Source organism: Tympanuchus pallidicinctus, unplaced genomic scaffold (assembly GCF_026119805.1).
Source record: "Tympanuchus pallidicinctus isolate F22 unplaced genomic scaffold, pur_lepc_1.0 scaffold2, whole genome shotgun sequence".
Lineage (NCBI taxonomy): Eukaryota > Metazoa > Chordata > Aves > Galliformes > Phasianidae > Tympanuchus > Tympanuchus pallidicinctus.
Genome location: NW_026294721.1, coordinates 7,756,734 through 7,776,712, shown reverse-complemented (window position 1 = coordinate 7,776,712; position 19,979 = coordinate 7,756,734). Strand labels below are relative to the sequence as shown.

The following is a 19,979-nucleotide window of genomic DNA, read 5'->3' as shown; positions in this document are numbered from 1 at the left end:
AGGTTGAGAGAGGTGCCTTATAACTGGGGACTTGGAAGTCCCCCGCGCGTGAACTCGGCGCGGGGCGCGGCGCGGAGCTGAGTGGCCGGGCTGCGGGGGGCTCGGCTCGGCATAGCTCGGCTCGGCTTGGTTCGGCTCTCCTCTCCTCTCACACGCAGCCATGGAGTTGAACTCTCTGTTAATTCTCCTGGAGGCGGCCGAGTACTTGGAGAGAAGAGACCGAGGTACTGAGCGCCGCGAGCCGCTCTCCCTTTGTTGTGAGGCGATCGCGGCCGGGCCGGGCCCCGCGCACCACCTGCCCACGGCCGGGCACGGCGCTTGCCTTTCCGCTCTATTCCTTATTTTTAGTTTATTTTTCACATATATATCATTTTTATTTTTTCTGGTTTTCACCCGTGGATGGGGGGGCATCCTCCGGCGGTGGCACCTGGGGTGGTGGTGCGCTTTTGTGTGGTGTGTGTGTGTGTTGTGTGTGTGTGTGATCGATGTGTGTCTGTGTGTCTGTGTTGCGTGTCGCTGCTTTTAGAGATGCCAGAATGAAATCCCAACAAATCAACCGCAAACAAATTCTGTTCTTTACCCCTAGCGTTCCTGCAAAGGAGGAAAAAAATGCATGGAAAAAATATATTGCCACTAATGCTGACTTTGTCCCTAGAAGCAGAACATGGCTATGCATCAGTGTTACCCTTCGATAGTGACTATTCCAGAAAGAAAACAAAGGCAGGCTCCATGGCCAGAAAGTCCCCGAATAACAGGTAACCGCCGCAGCGCATCCCGCAATGCCCGTGCCGTGTCCCATCCATCCCGCCAGCAGCCAACCCCGCGGCTCGGCTCCCCCATCCCGGGAGTCGCCATTTTTCCCTGGATGGGCTTGGCTCTGTTTTGATCTCTCATATAAACACTGCCACGCGTACAGCATCTCCTCCCGGCCGGCCGCCCCCACGGCTCTGCTCTGCTCCGCTCTCGCTGCCGGCGCCTTGCCCGGGCCCCGCGCAGCCCTTTCTTTGCATGGCACCAATTCAACCCCTCCCTCCCTGCCCTCCCCCTCTCCCCCCCCCCCCCCCCCCCAAGCATTTATTTATAACCTTCCCCCCCCTTGGGGCCTCAGGATCACCGCATGCACGGGACTGTCCCGACCCCATGCTTGAACTTCTCCCGTAGGTACGGCAGCGAGACGGTACCGAAGCGGGCTCGACCCGATGCTGGAGCACGGCCAACACGTGCCGCTGTCACACCGCGTGGCCCGTCGTGGTCGTCGCCTGCCTCGTTGTGCCGTCGCCTGTTGTTTTTTTTTTTTTTTTTTTTTTTTTTTTTTGTCCCCGCAGCGCTACCTGTGCTGCGATGGCATTAGAGAAGGGCGGCTGCGCGCAGGCTCTCTGCAGCTTTGTTTGCTGCTCCGGCAGTGGCTGTGTACGTGCGGGAGGCTGTCTTACGGGGACGGTGCCGGCCCCCGCCTGGGAACTCCTCCAGCCCTCGCTCTGCTGCTCTGCTCCGCGCTGCTCGGCTCTTCCAGGGCTGTTCCGGAGTCGTCGTGCCCGGCTGGGCCTGGCCCCACCGCCGGCTCCGCTGGGCACGGTGCTTCCTCTGGAATAGCCTAACGTGAACTCGGCTTGCACGTGACTTGTTTTGCAAAGCAGACGTGAGCTCGGTGGGCCCGTGCTGCTCTCGCTCCCCCAGCAGGGATTCTGCAGGGTGCCCGAGATGCACACTGAAATCAGAAGCAGGCAGAGCTGGAACCCCGCTCCTGCCCACCTCAGAGAGCTGCTGGGGGAGACTGCTTGTTCCCTGTCCCCTGCTGTAAGTCAGGCACACGCTGCTGCCTTCTCACTGCAGTTCTCGGACGTGGTTTTGGATTCAGTTGAATTCTTTGTCTCATTTCAGAGTATGGAGATGTCAGTTCATTTTAGAGAGTCATCAGGAGTGGGAGAAGTTTCCTGAGATTTCTAGCTATTTACTCACAAAAGATGCTGAGTGCCTTTTGAAACAAATTCACGGTTAATCTAAACAGGGCTCCTAGGATTTCCCACTGCAAAGCGCTCATTGCACCTTACGGACTATTTGTGTCTCATGAGTTTGGGAAAGCTGTGTTACTTAGAGAGCTATTATTCCATCGTTTCCTTTCTTAGGTCTCTTGTCGTCCCTGCAAAATAGTTATCTGTCTGAACTGTAAGCTGCTTTCCGGAGTTTTTAAGAGAGGATTTGTAACCTATCGAATACAGCAGAATTAAAAGATTTCTGGTCACAGATTTGCTCATGTTATGGAAGCTGAGACATGCATGCCTGCGTGCAGTTTCCATCCTGCATCCTGTATTTGCTTGGACTTTCATTCTGATCCTCACCATGCAGCAGTGCCAGCCTCCAACGTGCAATCCTGTGACATACGACCTATACATTTCCTTGTGCTTTCTTTCTTCCTCGCTGCGGTGATTAGATCAGCAATGAGTTTGTGTTATGGGACGAAGTGGTGCTTCTCAAACTGAGCCCTGAGGCAGCACTGCTAGGTTTGTTTTGCGTGGCGTGGATGCTGTCAGGTTGTGAGTGAAGATGCATTGCTGAAATGCAGCATCCTGCTGTGTTAGGAGCGAGTGCGCCTGCAGAGCCGTGTGGGCACCTCTGCATCCCTCGTGCCTCCTGCCCCCATTCCCACTTGGAGCTGTTGCTGCTCAGCTTTGCATCTGAGTATGAATTCCAGGAGGGAAAATGATCTTTACATTAGAACATCCAGCCTAAACCCCATGAAGTACACCAGCATCACTGTTTATTATTATTATTTAGAGCTGATAGGCTGCAGGGTCTGAACCCCAGACTAGAGTTTGGGTAATGCCGTTAAGTCTCCCTAAGCGACTTGGAGATTACCAGGGGCAGACGACTGGTCAAAGTTCAGAGGATCTGGAGTGGTCGTGGTGATGTGAAGCATTGGGCAAAGTGTTTGTCGTTATTGTTCTGCTTCAACCCTTTTCCAGGCTTGGAACATCACATTCAGGCAGAGTGCATACATGTCTGAAGTGTATTCCTAATGACTGCATTTTTCTTCTTAGATACAAAAATACGTGCTTAAGGTTGGAGGGGAAGGAAAGGAGCAGAGAACTGCACGTTTCGAAACTGCAGGGGTTTGGTTGTTTTCGTCATCTGCTTTTATGTCCTGCTGCTTGCAGCATCCTTAGCTCCCTTTGTTTATACTGTGTGATCAGATTAAAAACTGATATATATATATATATCAGTTTTTATATATATATATATATGTATGTTTTGCACACTTCATGAGCTAAATATATGTGTGTGTGTGTATATATATAGGCATGAAAAACGTCTTCCTCCTCATTTTGGGAAAAAGAGGAAAGGGGAGGAGGGGAGAAGTGTCAGCAGCAGGAGGCTGTGCCACGCTCTGCTCTGCTCTGCAGTTCCTCCCCACGCTGCCTGCCTGTGGGGGCTCAGAGCACCCCTGCAGCTGCTCCAGATTTTCTGGAGGACTGGGGCAGAAGGGCCTCGTTTCTCATCAAGGTGCTGCTTCCCCTACTGATACAGTGTTGTCATGATACCTGGAGCCTCCAGCCGAATGGGGTGCATCTTGCTTGGGACTCTTGTGAGCAGAAGGGGAGGAAGGTGCTGACCCTTGGGACTGGGCAATGGAGTCTGCGCTGAAGCGCTGCCTGCTTCCCTAAGGCAATTAAATGACAGATTTGGATTCATAGCAGGAAAAATAGCAGCAAAACTGCATTTAATCAATCAAAAGCTATAAGACTACTGTCCACTGCAGGAATTTCACATTTTTGCTTTGCCTGCTGATACTTTTGGATCAAAACTGAAAGTGTTCTTTAGCAGCTTGTTGCTCAGCAGGATATTTGCATGGTGGTTATTTAGCCATCTTCTTCTCTTCTATATGAAAATTATCTGTTTTTATGTGATTTCTTCTGGCCACGTTTCCTGCAGTGTGCTCATTACTGTGTGTTCCATGAACCAGGCTGCTCCATTTTCTCTCTGATGTCCGTTGCTGAGATTCAGAGTTGTGCTCCTCCAATAGTTCTGACCCAAATCCTGCGGTCAGCAAATCTGCGTGTTTGTTGTGCAAGGAGAACAGCTCTGGGAGAGGCAATTGACTTTTGAGGGGAAGAAAGGTAAACCCAGCTCGCATCTTCTTGTTGCACAAATGCTTATCATGTACTTGACTGCAGGATAATAAATGTCTCCTCTTCACCGACCAATAACTGTAACTCCTACATCAGTGCAGTGCAGTCCGATAACTCTGGTTAATGTCTGTCTGGAATTACAGAAAGGGCATAAAGCAAGCAGCTGGGTTTAGCGGGGTTGTGCCTTGGAAATTCTAATAACAAACCTTTGGATGTCTTTCTGAGGTTGCTGTGAAATGGAGAGATAATGTGTGCAGTGTGCCAAGGAAGAGCATGACACAGATTGGAAATTTGGTGACGTTTGCTAGCAAGGCTCAGGTAGGAACCCAGCTTGGCCTGCAGGTAGCTGGATTTCCTTGTGTCCTGTCCTCGTGATACCTGAAAGCCCAAACGTTTCTGTGCTTCTATTAAAAAAAGGGAAGAGGAGACAATGGGAAAGGGCTTGGTGCTGGAATCCTGTACTCTCATCCTGAGTGAGGTGGATTTGCACCGCCATGCAGCTGATGGCACAGCATGGTACCAGCCCAGGGACAGCAGCGTCCCTGACCCGAAAGGGTCAGAAATAAGGTAAAATGAGAACTGAAATCAGTGTGTTGGATGCCAGTCCACTGAAGTCACGGTTACATTGAGTCGTGGAGAAAGGAATTGGACGTCAGTGGTGCAGTGTTTGGCCTGCTCCTTCAGGAGTTGCGTTATGGAAGGGGGGGGAACGAAAGCAAAATAAAGGCCCGTTCATAAATATATCTCCTCTGTCTATTAAAGTCAGTATTTTGGTCGGAGCGTTATATAAATAGGGCTGTACTTTTTGCTGCGCTCTGGTGAAGGGTTATGTGTAAAAAGGGGTGAAAGCTGCATTTGGTGTTTCAAATAAAAACAGAGCTCCGTATCCGGGTTCCTCTGTTAGTGTTGGCTCACGGCGAGAGGCAGCACGTGCCCTGCAGAGCAAGCCCCTGGCTCTGCACAGATGTCGCTCCGTGCCCACGCCGCGTGGGGATCAGAGCTGACTTTTATTTTTCTGTTCTTTTTTGTTTTGCGGAAGGCTGAGCAGAAAGCACTGAAGCAGGCTGTGGGGACGACGACTCTGCTTTCTGAATTTGATGGATCCCTCTGAGTCTGCTTTCCTAGAACAGTCTGCAGAGGGACAGCAATCAATATCCCTCAGCTTGTTTTTAATGCTGATGCTTTTGGTCCTAATGTGATGAATCTTACCGGCTGCTCCTTCCCCAGTGATGAGCTGCGCTGAGCCTGCAGTGCCTGGAAGCTGCAGTGTTGGTGTCAGTGGGAAGGAAACAATCTTGGCCATCATCTAGCAGCATGAGCTTGGATCCAGGGGCCTGAGCTGTGTGTAAGGAAGTGCCCAGCCCAATCTGCAAGGCTGTGAGGAGAATGCAGAAGTTGTTTCTGGTGGATGAATTCCACACCAGCACAGTGTAAGTGGTGTGTCCAATTTAAAGTAACTGGGAAAGTGCCCCCAGAGCAGTCGGTACAGAGCAGGATGTGCATGTACACAGGCTCAGCATTACACTCGTCATGCAGGGCAGTGCAGGTGATGGGCTGCAGTATTTCCACGTGTGTTTCATGGCAGCTCAGGTATGGACGTAGGGTTCCCTGGCTTTACTGGCTCCTCCTCCCTATTCCATACGATGCATTCACTAAGAAAACTGCTACTTGGTTGTTGGCTGATTGCTCGCCCTTTACTGCATGGTGTTAGGGCTGTCCTGGGCCACCATGCCTGCAAACAGCACTCCGGATCTCCTGCTGGATCTGTTATTTGTTGATGGTGTTTGTTGATGTCTCTCTCCTATTTTCAGCTGAGGCTTTTTACTGACTCCTTTACCAGCATTACCCCCAGCTCCCTGAAGTTGTGCATGGAGATGCACAACCCAGCACAGGGGACTTAAGTTTGATGCCAGAAGTCTTTCTTCTCTTGCAGGCACTTTCGAAGGCCTCCACAGACCATTGGTCTGAAAATTGCTGCATAGGCCTGGTTCTTCTATATAAATACATACATGTGTTCTTTTATAAACACACATATCCATCTATCTTCTTATTCCTGGCCCACTCCCTATATCAGTGAAATAATAAAAGCCTCCATTCTGGTAGCATTTGGAGTGCTGGTTTGTGTGCAGAGCAGTTCTAACTTTTCTCTCACTTCAGGTTGCAGTAGGAGCATAAGCAGATGGATATTCTTGTAATATGCTATAGTGTAGAAGGAGAAAGTAAATAGTATTTAGAAGCTCATCTCTCCTCTCCCAAAGAAACCAAATGAATGAAAACTATTGTGCTTTTTGATTAATCCTTCCAGAGCTGTCAGATTGCAGGGCATTTCATAGTATCACTGAGGTTGAAAAAGACCACTAAGATTACCCAGTCCTACTGTCAACCCATCCCCACCATGCCCACTTACCCATGCCACTCAGCACCAGATCTCCATGTTTCTTGAACACCTCTAGGGACAGTGACTTCCCCACCATCTGGGCAGCCTGTTCCAGTACCTCACCACTCTTTGAGAAGTAACTTTTCCTAATATCCAACTGGAGTCTCCCCTGGTACAATTTAAGGCTGTCTCCTCCCATCCAATCATTGCTTACATGGGAGAAGAGGCTTTGCTGTGACCACCTTTCAGACAGCTGTAGAGAGCAATACGGTCTCCCCTGAGCCTCCTCTTCTCCAAAGGCAGGTGGTACAATGGTCATGTGGATGTCAGCTGTCCAGGTTTGGTTCCCAGGCTGTCCCCAAGGGCTCAGTGTTGCTCAGCATGCTCAGTTCCTGCTGGTGCCAGTTCTCATGCTGCAGGTATTGAGGTGGGTTCTGTGTCCCAAGAAGGCGGGTGTTGGAGCAATTTGTTTTAGTTAATGGGAGTGTGGTCCAGAGCTGGCCTGGCTGCATTTGTCAGTGTTACTTCTTCAGAGTCCTCCATGACTGCCCCTGTGACTGTCCCCAGCCTGCCCAGTCTTTGTGAAGAATGGTTCCAGACTGAGCATTTGTTTTCTATGTGTTTCTGTGAGCACTGGCTAGTTGGACGTGGTGTTCTTTGCTTCTTGTGGAGCTCAAGCTTGATTTATCTAAGTGTATATGGGAATAGAGACCTTACTGGGGTCAAATGGCAACGATGTAAAAATGCAGTAACCACAACTTGATATGCCAGCATAGCATAGAATATCTTTATAAACCATTCTCAGTCTGGGTGTGTCGGTCAGGAGAGCATTTGTGTGGTGTTGGAAGAGTACCTGTATTGTCTGGGTGTGGCTCACTTGATGTAATGAGTTATAAAACTAATCCATAGGCTATTCAGCAAATGATAGCAGGTAATGGTTGCTTAGTTGATGTCTCAGTAGCAACACTGGGATGCTCTCAGTCAAAAGCGGATCAGCACCACTGCTGAATGTTGTGTGTGCCTGGGCTGTCCTTAACACACACAGGGCTGGGTTCACTTAATTCATTATGGGATCAGTAGCTGTGCTGGCCTGAAATAAATTGCTTGTGGATTTCTTCAATGGTTATTCCTTTGCATGAGCTCTCTCTTTTCCTCTCTGAGGCCGGAGAGGTAATGTTTATGGTGTGGCTCTCATCAAGGTACTGTGGGTGCAAGTGGGCACAGACAGAGCAGTTCCTGCTGTATGGGGCACATGTTGGTCAGGGAGATGTTGCTCTTGAGATGTCCACGCTTGCCACATAGTGATCCTTAACGTTCTGCACATGGTGCTGCTTGGACAGAAGTAATACCCCAGGAAGTTTCCGGGTTCAAAGTGGTGACAGTAACTTTGTTTTGGGAATGTCTTTAGTCTGAGCTGTACAAATAAATAAAATCGGTATTTCCAGCTGAATCAATTGGAAAAAAAAACAAATCCCCAAGAAGTTAGGGCCGCCTTCTGATGGCAGAAACCTGAGGCATCAGCTGGGGGAAAAAAATTAATCTCGAAGCCTGTTAGTTTGGAAGAGAATAGCATACTGGTGTGGCCAGCTCAGGGACTGGGCTTTTTTTTTTTTTCCTGTTTGTAGGCTCATAAGAATTCAGAGCATTCCTTTATTTTGCCACTAAGATGTCAGCAGCGGTGCTCGGCTGCTGATTTCTTCCTCTGCTTCTCCTGGGCTCCAATGCCAGCTTGCTGGTGCTTTCTCCCTTATCATTGGCACTCAGATCTCCTAACAGTGCTGCTCCCTCACAGCTTTTCTTTGCAGATAAAAATCTCGTGGGCTGCTTTTAATACTAACCTGATCATATTTTTTTCATATGCAATCCAGTCACGGAATCTATTGAAAACTTTATTAATGCAAATTTATTATAATTCCTCCCAACCCACCATTTACTCATGAAGATTAACTTGGTACCTTGAAATATTTAAGAGATGTAAAAGTGATTTGAAAGCAAAGTTGTTTCATAATACATAGAAGTATATATTTTAGAGAGCTCTTATGCAGGTGTTGGTTTTTAAGTGTTCCAAATCCTGGTGTTTACCTTGTTCTCTAATATTACTTCTCTTTTTTTTTTTTTAATAGGTCCTCACACAACGAACTAGAAAAACATAGGTAAGTCCTGAAAAAAGCAAATTGAAGGATGTGTGGCTGACATCTGAGTGACTGAGCTTAGTTCAGAATATTCTGTTGGAAATTTTTTGGTTCTGCACCAGATCTTTTAAGTGTTGTTTTTTACCAACTAAAATTTAATAGGTATCGTGTTGCCTTTCTCTTGGCTTCTTTTTTATGTTGTTCAGTGTGCTATTTTTGAATCACCTCTGATAATTAGCTTTTGCCTAATTAAAGCTGTAACTGGTTAACTGCACTGTTACTAATAAAGAATCCAACTGCAGCAACTATTTGCTGGAGGTATATTGTGATTAAGGCGGGTTATTTTGGGGGAGCAATGTGTCACACAGCAGTATTTATTGTTTTAAAAGCATGCCTGAAGTACAGTTAATTTTGCTCTTGCAACTTGCACTGCATGTTGGTACATACAGAGATGTTTTTGCCGTTGCACTGGTACAGAGCTGCACGTGGGCTCCTGAGCTGCAGCCCTGATGTGGGGCAGTCGATGCTGGGAAACTGCAGTTACTGTGGGCATTCATTGGACCCCAAAGATGTGGTTTGTAAAGGCCCCATATTTGCACGGTTCTGGAAACTGTTGTGCTTTGCTGGGATTTGCTGGCAGGTGAGATCTGGCTGCAGTGTGCAGTGCTTGAAGATGCACTCAGGTGACTGCAGCGTGCTGAAGGTTCCCACGCTGTGGGATCACTGCCTTGCGTGCACCATACAGGAAAATCTTTGGGGTCATTTTTATCCACATCCTTTGGGATGCGTTTGTCCTTTTTCATTAGTTTGTGGTATTTTGGGATTCACGGATCAAAGAAGTGTGTTGCATGAGTGTGGATGAGCTACGCCTAGCTGCCTGCTTCTGAATGTGTGAGAGGTGGCTGATGGCTGGTTTTGATGGCACTGCCAGATTGAGCTCACTGGGGGTTTTCGCATGTTTTTTTCTCTTCTTTTTTTCAATCTGTTCTGTGGCCACAGTGACGTAGCAACTCAGTCATCACTTCCCTCGCATGCCAACATGCTTTCCTGTAGTTTAATTGTAATATGAGTAAATGTGGCCCTGCCTAACAGCCACGTGGTCATCCTGGGAATGGGAGGAACTCAGGCCTGGGCTGCAGAGGGCAGTGGCTCAAGCAGTGAGATCAGTCCTCAAGAAAAACGCTTCATGCAGATTTCTGCCCTTTGGTTTCAGTTTTTTTAAAAAACAAAAACTACCTTTGCTCCCAGCTATGCTTCTTTCTCACTCTCTTTTCCACCCTCTTTCGGGATGCTCACTTCTGTTCCTCCTTTCTCCCTGTTCCACCATTACTGACTTGTCACCATTGAAGGGTCCGTCCCTCCTTTTTCCCCCGATCATTTCTCCACCCTGAGCCTCCACTTCCCCCTGCCCCACCACGCTGTGTTGCAGCAGTGTGCTGCAACACCACCGCTTGCAGGAGATGCAGGGGCAGTAGTGGGATCTGCTCGTTGTTCAAGCTCTATTCTTGCTTTCAGTTCTGCACTATATCTCTGTAGTGGTGCACTGGGTAGTATTTGTCACGTTAAATCTCTTTTCTATGCCATCTCAAGGTCAAAATAGGTGAACTGCGAGGTGTGCTTGTGGTTACACAACTAACACTTGTAGCTGCTTCTGCTTGCTGCACCTCCTCAGGTTTTACTGCACTTAAAGCCAGATTTTATTATTCCTGGTGATTTTATTATTAGTGGTGATTGGTGTGAGTGGCAAATCAGTGCAAGTACACTGTATGTGCGAACTGGTGTTCCCAAAGCATGTGAGATGTGCCTAATTCTAGTTACCTAATGGATTGGCATGAAGGACTCTTGTAAAATCTGTTTTTGAACAGCCCCCTCCTCCAGCACAGTGGGTTTATGAGCTGATAATACCGACCGTACTGTTCTTCACTCTGCTTTACTAAAATGGCATTAAAATCCATCAGGCGTCTTGTAAAGTTTAATGGCTCCCAGCCGCGGCCAGGCCCTGGGGCAGCAGTGGCTGCTTTCCTCCCCTGCTCCCAGAGGCCTGAACACCGCGTGGCCGCTCAGCAGTGTGCTGTGCTGTGCTGTGCTGTGCTGCTCTGTGCCCTGCGCTCGTGTGGCACGTGTGGGGCTTGAGATCCGACTTTGACATCAGTGGGCAGGGCATTGCCTGGTCCCTCAGTGTGTTCATGTGCTGAGTTGGTTTTTGGTGCACTCTTGAGGGGATGTTGAGAGGAAGAGAAATGGAAACAGGGATATAATTCCAGCAAAATTCTTCTTGTAGGATAGACTTGAGGTCAAAGCTATAGTAACGTGTTTGTCAGCACTTTACTCATTAAATTCCTTTCTCTCTGATGCAAGCCTCAGTAGGATGCCCTGCTCAACTTGAACGTGGTCCATCTTGGTGAAATTCTGTAAGGACTCATTCATCTGATGACTTGCCCACTCTGGTGCCATGTAGTTAAGGTTCACACCTCAGGGCCACAAAGCAAGAAATATCCAAGTAAAAAGCAAGGAGGAAAGAAATCTGTCCTAAGGACAGATGACAGAATCATAGAATGGCCTGGGTTGAAAAGGACCACAAAGATCATCTAGTTCCAACCCCCTGCTATGTGCAGGGTCGCCTACCACCAGACCAGGCTGCCCAGAGCCACATCCAGCCTGGCCTTGAATGCCTCCAGGGATGGGGCATCCACAGCCTCCTTGGGCAACCTGTTCCAGTGCATCACTACCCTCTGTGTGAAAAACTTCCTCCTAAAAGATGTTCTAGATGAGACTGTAATAGCTGAAGGCATGTCAGTCAGAATGGTACTCAAAAGTAACTAGTATCCAATGATACAGTGGATAATATACAAATAATATACATGTATATCTTGTTTGTTAGTGTTTCTAGAGCTTTGTATCCATAGGCTTTCACTGAGCAGCCTAAATAGGAAGTAAATTGGCACTTATGACCTCTTGCAAGGAAATTTTGAAATGGCCCTAACCTGACACCTGTATGAAGGAATTTAGCTTTCCCTGTGTGAAAACCGAAAATCAACGAGAGATTCAAGTGGCTTAACCTCATTCCTTTGCATTATTTTAAGCTAATTCTGTACTACAGCGTGAAAAAGCAAGGTATATCCTTCTCAAGACTGCATTGGGATCTTAGTATCTTAGGGTACTCATGCTGGACTCTGCCCTGCTCCTGGTGCAGTGCTGCAGGAGGAAGTGGCCTCACAGTGGTGCGTCCCTTCTGCAAGGCACGTGCAGCCCTGGGCACCCATATTGGTCTGGCCCTCCTGGAGGTTTCACTCCTTTTGCATGGCTGTGCAGGGCTCTGTGAGGTTGAGATCTCACTCTTTGGATGGCAGAGCCTTTGAAAATTGAACAATTTTGAAGCACAGCTTCTAAGAATTAGTAGGGAAATGAAGAAAAAGCTTCTGTTTCAGTGTTCTCAAAATGGACAGGGAACGTGTTTCTGTTCCCATCTTGTAAGCTGAGCAAGTGTTTTGGCTTGATTTAGGCAGACAGTTATCTCCTGCCTCTGCCAGGTCTCTTGGATTTTTCCCTGTGTGTTTTGTTTGTTTGTTAATCAAGAATGCAGGAAGAAGTGAATTAGCAGCAGCAAAACTTGTCTTTTGTGCATTCCTCAAACAAGCATGCCCCTGTGAGGCACTCGGGAATATAACTCAGAGGGGGCTGTGTAATGTCTCTGAGCAAATGGACCGCAGGTCTCCGACAGGCAGTGCCCAGCCCTGCAGCATCCCTGCAAGTGCTCTGCTGCAGGAATCAGCACATCCCATCCCAGTGAAAAGCAGGCATGGTCCTGGGAGAGGGCTGCTCTGGGGACGTTGCCCTGCTTCCTGGGGGATATTGCTCTGAAAGGGGGAGGAGTAGAGGTATTCAACTGTACTCTGGGTCTCATGTGGGACAAGAAGCAGTTTGCTTGAGCTCAAAACATGCTATGTTTCATGTTGCTAGAAGCTGTGATGCTGCATAAACCTTTGTAGGTTGTGGGAGACAGTCTGAGATTTTTAAAAGTGCAAGGTCAGGATGGGAAATATATGAGATGCAGTGACTTGCAGAGCATTTTAGTAGAAGAAAAACTTTGACTTTTCTAAATGAGCCTCACCTGTAGTGTTTTACAGCACTAATCGGGGGAAGCTGAAAGTGTTCCTGTGTGTGCTGAAGGTAACATGGTCCTTGGGTGTGTGCCATGCTTTGGGTAGGCCTTAAGCGTAAAGTCTTGCCAGGCAAGCATCATTATGTGTGTATGATGTGTATGAAGCAGATATGTATATATAAATATGAGTTTTGATTAAATATATATGTTTTAATGGAAGCACTGTGATGTACAGCATTAACCGATAAATAAGAGTTGGTGTCTGTGAAGTTAAATTCTAATAGATCATCTGTTATATCATGAAAGAAGTGCAGCTGAGCTTGCCAGGAGCACTGTCACATTCATTGTTACATTAATTTCCTACGTAAAGGGTTACTTGTTGTTTGGAGAGTGCATAGTGGTCTGTAAGTTCTGTCTGTGCTTCTCTGTGTTAGTAAATTGCAGGGTTAATAAAAAGTGTACATTCATCAGTTGCTGATAAACTTAAAACGAAAAGGTCATTGAAATAGCAGTATACCAAAACAATACTTAATGTTTATTTTCACTACGAGCTGCTTTTTCAAAACCCAAATTACCATTGCAGTTAGTATGTTGTGCCGCAGAAAGATCCAACTGCGTTGATCCATCACATTTAAAGGTTACAGTGCAGCTCAGGAAATCCCCCAAGGGTCTGCCGGAAGCTGAGGACATAGGATGCTTCCATAGAAGGATCATCCATGTGTGTCCTCCTGCTGGGCATCATCATGAGTGCAGCCCAGCCTGGCTGCTGCCCTGTGCAGAAGGTTTGGGAGGCTTGCTGCTTCTCTCAGTTTGTTTTCCTGACCCAGCTGATTGTCCCTGGCACACCCTACTGCCAGCTTCAGGACAGGGTGGAATCAGTTCTGCAAATGACGGTATTAATTTGCAGTGCAGAACAGTACACTTCACTCCTTTGTCAGTTTAGTGTTTCTCCTTGGAATCCAGATCTGGCTGCTATTGCCTACAGATTGCTGAAGTGGTTGGGTCTTGCTGACCTGGTACAGATATTGTTGTAATGGGTCTGTGAAATCTGCCATTGCTAGGACATGTGCAGACTGCACATAAACCATCTAGGTAGTGAGTCTTGGGAACCACATAGACTTACAAGCAGAACAGAACCTCCATGCTGTTACCCATTTCTTGTCAGCTGAAGGGTTTTCTACACCCTCCTGTTGGTGTTTTGCAGGTGGTTTGCAGATGAACTGCAGTAAACATACCTTTGCACTGCTTAAACAAGATATGTATAAGAGTCTGACTTGCCTCTGTGGGCAGGCAGAGGCACATGGCTCAAATACCTGCTCTCTCATGGCTAGTTCTGCCTCTTGGAGGATCTTGAAAGGTGTGGCCTCAGCCAGCTCAAACCCCTTCTTGCCTGTACTTTAACCTCAGGCTTCCAGCTGAGGAGGAAAGCGTACGTTGGGGTTCGTGTCTTAAAATGCCTTAAGAAGTATTTTCTGGAGTGCGTTGAGCAAAGTCTTTAAAACACTGAACCCCCAGAACTGAAAGCTTAATCCTCTGGTTTTGTTGAATTGTCCAATGTTTTTCAGTCTAGGAATCCATGGGGAATCCATGGGGAATCAATGAAACCAGAATGTTCAGAGCTTTGCATAGCACTGTTCTTTCCTCACCTTTCCTCAACCTCAGGTATTCAGCAGATGTCAGACCTGTGGCTTGCCGTGCACGACGTGCTGCAGTAGCCATTGTAAATTCCAGTGTGCTGAAGTGTTGTCTTTTTAGTGCCCACAGCAACATGACATTGGCCACTCACTGCCAACAAAAGTCTTTTCCCATCTAGACTGCTATTCTGAGAAGCAGGGGTGCATTAATCAGATGAAGCTTAGGAATTAATCTGCAAAGAACGCTGTACTCCAGGTGTCACAGATGTACACTTCCTCATGCATTGGACAGAACTTCTACTTAGTGATGAAAAATTGACTGAAACATTCTTTTGACTAAATTGTCATGTCATTTTTCCTGCTGAACTGCAGGGCCTCAGTATGGGTTCAGGCTCCTGCACTTCTTGGCTGGACAGACAGTGAGCAGAGGGGAGATGACTGAGAAACCTAGTGCATGCTTTTTTTTCTTCTGAGCCTCTAATGGACTATGTGGAAGGTGGTTTATGCTCTCAGCATCTGCTAATTGACCAGAACAGTTCTTAGCCACCATGGTAAGAAGAGCGAGCTGCTCTTGTACAAATCAGAGGTCACTGGACACCTTCAACCATGCAGACAACAGCTTGGTGCTTGCCCTCTGCAAACAGGAGAAGAGATGCTCACTGGTGGCCTCTCTGTTGATTGGAGAAGCAAGAAATTTGCTGAATTAAATATGGAAAAGACAGTCATAGTGTCACAGAATGGATTGGGTTGGAATGGACCTTAAATATCATCTACTTCCAGCCAACCTCCTGCCATGGGCTGGTTGTCACCCACTAGATCAGGCTGCCTAGAGCTTCATTCAGCCTGGCCTTGAACTCCTCCAGGGATGGGGCTCCCATAACTTCTCTGGGCAACCTCTGCAAGTGCAGTGTGCCTTTAAAGCTTAGCAAGTAAGGTGGATCTTGATTATTTATTTCTTAATGTACTTAGTCAGCTAATGGGCTTTAAGGAGCTGTCTCTGAAGCTAGGCCTGCGTAACACAATGGGAATCCTTGAGTGAATCCCAACCTGACATCTCTGTGGAAGCCCTCAGATGAGCACTGGGATCAGTGATGCTAACACAGTGTGCAGAGCTCATGAATACACCAGTAGCATGGCTCTGCTGTTTAAGGCCAGATGGGCGCTGAGCTCAGGCCTTGCACCGGCTTTGCCCGAGAATGGATTGATGTCTTCCAGACATGTTCTGAGCACAAAGTGTGTGGTGACCCAGTGTCCCTGGTGGGGGTTGACACTGAGGTACCAGCTTAGTCTGCAGGAGGTGATGCTCTTCTGTGGGGTTCTGGTTCCATCCTCTCCTCTGCATGCTGTGTTGGCACCTCCGGCTCTATTTTAGTCCCCTTTCCATGGGATGTTTATGCTGTTGGAGTGCTGAGTACAGTGTGGTCAGGTCCCAGATTAAAAGCAGTGCTTTCTGAATTGAGCAGCATGCACTTTGCTGTTGCAGATAATGCCACCTTCCCCTTTTGGTGTCTGTTTTCAAACACTTGGGCGTAACAGCCCATGGCTTAGATTGGCTGCACAGAATTCCTTCACAGATCAATTAATTCCCAGTCTGTTTCTCTTCTCAGCACACGTGGTGGTGCAGCGTGCCATGGAGCATGCAGCTGTGGTTCTGGAAGCTCTGCTCAGACACTGGATCATAACCATAAAAAAAGCATAATGCTCTTCCTTCACAGCAGTTTAATTTGAGCCTGTTTTTGAAAAACAAACAAACAAACACCAAAAATCCCACACATGTGATCTGGTTAGAACTGACTTTTCTTGTCCTAAAAAGTGCATCTCACAAGAACGGATGAGATTTTCCCTTTTTTGTCTCTCTTTGCCTATTTTTGGAAGGAGAGGGTTGTTCTGGGGTTTCGTGGAGTGCTGTGTTCTGAGATGGAAACTGCATCTGTGGAGCTGCGTGCATCGTGCTAGATCAGAGCAGGGTGGCTTAGTGGCTAGTTTTACTTGTTAAGCCTAGCTTATGTTACTCAATTTTTTTTCTATATAAATTAGTGTAATTAATTATGTAGCGTGTGGAGATTGACGTAGCTGATACAGAAGAGGTGTGGGCTTGGATGCATGTACATGAGGTCATCTGTTGCAATATTTCTAACATTAATAATTCCAGTCACAAGCTGCCTGCCCTACATTAAGAGAACCTGAGCAAAGCTTTACCTGACAGCAATAAAGCAGAAGGCTCAGAAGAAAGATCACCTCTAGTGTGGTGGAAAGTCTCTAAAAGCCTGGAGAAATGCTTGAGTCCTGTCCTCCCAATGGGCACCTTGGGATTAATGCCTAACAAATTTACCTGCCTTTGTTTGTGGATGCTTCTGTTGAGATAACTAAATGAAGATACAGGATGCTAAAAGAAGGGCCTGCATGGCATGTAGTTGCTGTCAGAACTCAGCAGTTGCTGTTAAAGTCAGGAGGACCGACAGTGTTTGCAGGTATCAGTTGTACAGACACTGTGTGTCATACATACCACGGTAGCTGGTATTTGCAAAGCATGAAGGAAGCAAACCCTCTAATTCCCCTAAGAAAGCTGCCTTCATCCCAATAGGTAAGTGCTGTTGTGTTGACTGCTGAAATGAACAGCGTGGGTGGAGCAAATAATTTCTCGTAGGGAAATTTGGGAGCTGGTTGTGTATGTTTGGCTAGAAGCACCTATTGGGTTTAGGTGCTGACAGGTATTTGAAATAAGCTGTCAGGTGTCTTGGTTCCCATTGCATGGATTTACATATTCAAATGGCAAATGGGTTCAAGCTTCAAGTTTTTGGTTTTTTTTTTTTCTATTACCAGATAATTTCAGAGCAGTGTTTTTAAGAAATTAGGGCTGAATCTTGTGAGGAAGGAAGAAGCAGGAAAGAGGGAGAGTTGTGAAGAACCATTCCAAACTTTGCCATCTCAAAATGGATCACTTTCATATTCTGCACAACTGCACCCTGTCTGGCAGAGACAGTCAGCTTTGTGCCATTCAATGCAAAAGGAAATGGAACGGAAATTGTATTATAAACAAGGCACTACATGTGCTGTGGCAAGCTACATCTAAGCTTTTAGGCAGGGCTGTCAGATATCTGCAACTCTGCACTGTCCCATGGCACCAGATTGGGTCATTGTTTTGGGGGAGAAATATTACAAAAGTGTTGCTGAACTCTGAATTCATTGTAGTCTTGGAATAGACTATATTTAATTACAGCTGGTGTATTTAATTCTTCCCCTGTATTTGTTTATGTATGCACCTACACTCTGTCTTTTCTGTCCACCTCTAATTACAGGGTTTCAGTAGCAGAGTTTGGGACGTTCAACAGGACATATGGGGACGTGTGTTCTTAATTAGTTCAGGGTTCTTTCTTTTGTTCTTCTCCTTTGGTGTTTTCGCTTGGGACCAGAGCCAGTCTTAGGCTGGCTAGAGCAGGCACCCTGCTGTCTCTGACAGGGACAAGAAGCACCCAGCTGCCTTGCTGGAGGCATCTCAAGTGTCTGCACTAATAAAGACAGCAAAGCCCACCACATCTTTCCCCTAAAAGCCAATTAGCTTTGCTCACGCATGCGCAAGCTGCCACCATTAGCAACTCTAGGATGGCCATGAAGCTTTGGTACGTTCAGGTTGGACATTAGGAAAAATTTGTTCTCAGAAAGAATTGTGAGGCATAGGAACAGGCTGCCCAGGGAAATAGGGGAATCACCATCCCTGGGAGGTATTCAGGGAAAGGGTAGAGGTGGCACTTGAGGAACTTGGGTTAGTGGCATGGTAGGGATGGTTCGATGGTTGGACTAGATGATCTTGGAGGTCTTTTCCTACCTTAGTGCTTCTATGATACAGGTCAGGAAGTATCAGCAGAAGCAAAGACAGGAGTAAGAAGTAGCATTGAACACGCATTTCTAGTACTTAAATTCCCAGTCAGAGCTTCCTACCTCTGAGACTGAGAAGGTGGTTGATAGGTGCCCAAATGGAGATATGTTGCTTCAGAGGTGTGGTGGGAGGTAGTTTCCTGTGGTGGGTGTTTCATGCCTGTGATGCCTGGTGGAGTTCCTATGGTGTTTATTAGGCTAGAGGTGGCCTTTAGGGTTAAACTGGGTACCTGATCTTCCCTTTTCATTTGAATGTAGAAGTACAGCAGACAGTTAAGTGACAGCCACAGGTATCTGTTATGTGTGTTGTTCCTCACACTCTGCATTTATCTTCATAGAGGAAAAAAGGCCATTTAGTTCTTTTGTCTGCCACATGAAGACCTCACACTCTGTGTGTGAAGCCAATGCATGATTTCAGTTTAGCTAAAATAATTCAGCTTGACTTGCCTCTCGATTAATTTGCATCATACAGCAATGTAAAAAAATATATAAATCTTGAACACATTTCTCCCTGCATTTGGCATGTGTATAAAGTAACCAGGTCTGCAGGGAGGTATAAAGTGAGGCAGGAGAAGCTTACTGGACCTTGTGCTCCCTTCACTGAGTACTGTGCTACAGCTCAACTCCTCTGTGCCTCTCTGAGCACTGTACCCCCCACCCTTCCCTTTTTATTTCTTTAATTTTTTTGAAGATCCTTCCTGTTGGCAGCTGTCCTGAGACATGATGTTCTTGCTTAGCATTTTGATGTGGGGAAACAGTCTGATAATTGAAGAACAACTCCCCGGTCGTAACAGAGATTTTCCTCATTTTGGTAAATGCAGTTCTCTTCACCCTATGCTCTGCAGATCCTCAGTGAATTCCTTACAAGAGCATGGGGAAAGGCAGCAAATGAAAGCAGAACTGCAAACCTGTGGCAGGAGGATTTGCTGAACAGGAGGGAATATTGTGTTCCACTGCTGCCAAAGACCAAAGAGCATTGCCCTTGCGTACAGATGGAGTTGTCATCCACTCTTGGGGTTTCTGAGGGAGTGTGTGTGTGTGTGTGTGTGTGCGTGTGCGTGCAGCTCATGTCACTTCAAGTGGGAATTAAAGCCACTCAATACTGGGATGGGCTGATCTTGCAGTGACGCTGCCTTACCTGATTTGGTCTACCGCTTTTCTGAGGCAACAGACAAACTCCAAATCTTAAGTCTCCCTGCAGAATAATCTAAGAAACACGAGTGCCAATAAGACAGATGGATTGGAGAGGTCTCATTTAGGAGGACCGCTCAGTTGCAGTGTCTGCATTTTAATGCAGAAACAAAGAAGTGTGAGGCTGGAGGAACAAAGCAGTTAATTAATTTAGTGAAAACACAGTCAATTATTTTTTGTAGACTCTACTTTCAGGTATTTACAGATGTATTTCCACCACTTGTGTGTTTCCCCACAAGCACTGTTTGTCTGACTGTGTTAGATAGGTGCAGTGTGACGCTGCCTGTTGTGCTGTGCAGCATCTCCTGCTACTGCTCAAAAGTGTTTGGGAAGTAAATGTTAAAAGATAATCAGTAGATAACAGAGCTAAAAATAGGAGACATTTGAAACAGAAATTCTTCTTCTGTAGGTGTAAGGATTACTCACACTTGCTTGACATTGAGTTTGAAGGTTTAAAATGCAGAAAGCTGTTTTCTGTAGATGAGCAAAACCTGAAGGTTACAATACTAAATCTAGGTTGAAATCACTCCTGTTTTGTTT

The 19,979-nt window shown here is 46.7% G+C and overlaps 1 protein-coding gene across 5 annotated transcripts in view; it reads left to right on the top strand.

The window, feature by feature from the left end:
• Positions 1 to 32: 32 nt before the first annotated feature.
• MXD4 (MAX dimerization protein 4) overlaps positions 33 to 19,979 on the top strand; it is a 37,933-nt gene continuing 17,986 nt past the window's right edge. The window contains exons 1-3 of one of the 5 annotated variants that reach the window (XM_052681977.1): positions 33 to 224; positions 587 to 755; positions 8,628 to 8,657. In XM_052681977.1, the coding sequence (XP_052537937.1) occupies positions 161 to 224; positions 587 to 755; positions 8,628 to 8,657 (263 nt within the window). In that variant the 5' untranslated portion in view covers positions 33 to 160. Of the gene's footprint in view, positions 225 to 586; positions 756 to 4,489; positions 5,558 to 8,627; positions 8,658 to 19,979 lie in introns of those variants that run through there. The other 4 variants (XM_052681979.1, XM_052681978.1, XM_052681981.1 and 1 more) reach the window with 4 other exon arrangements.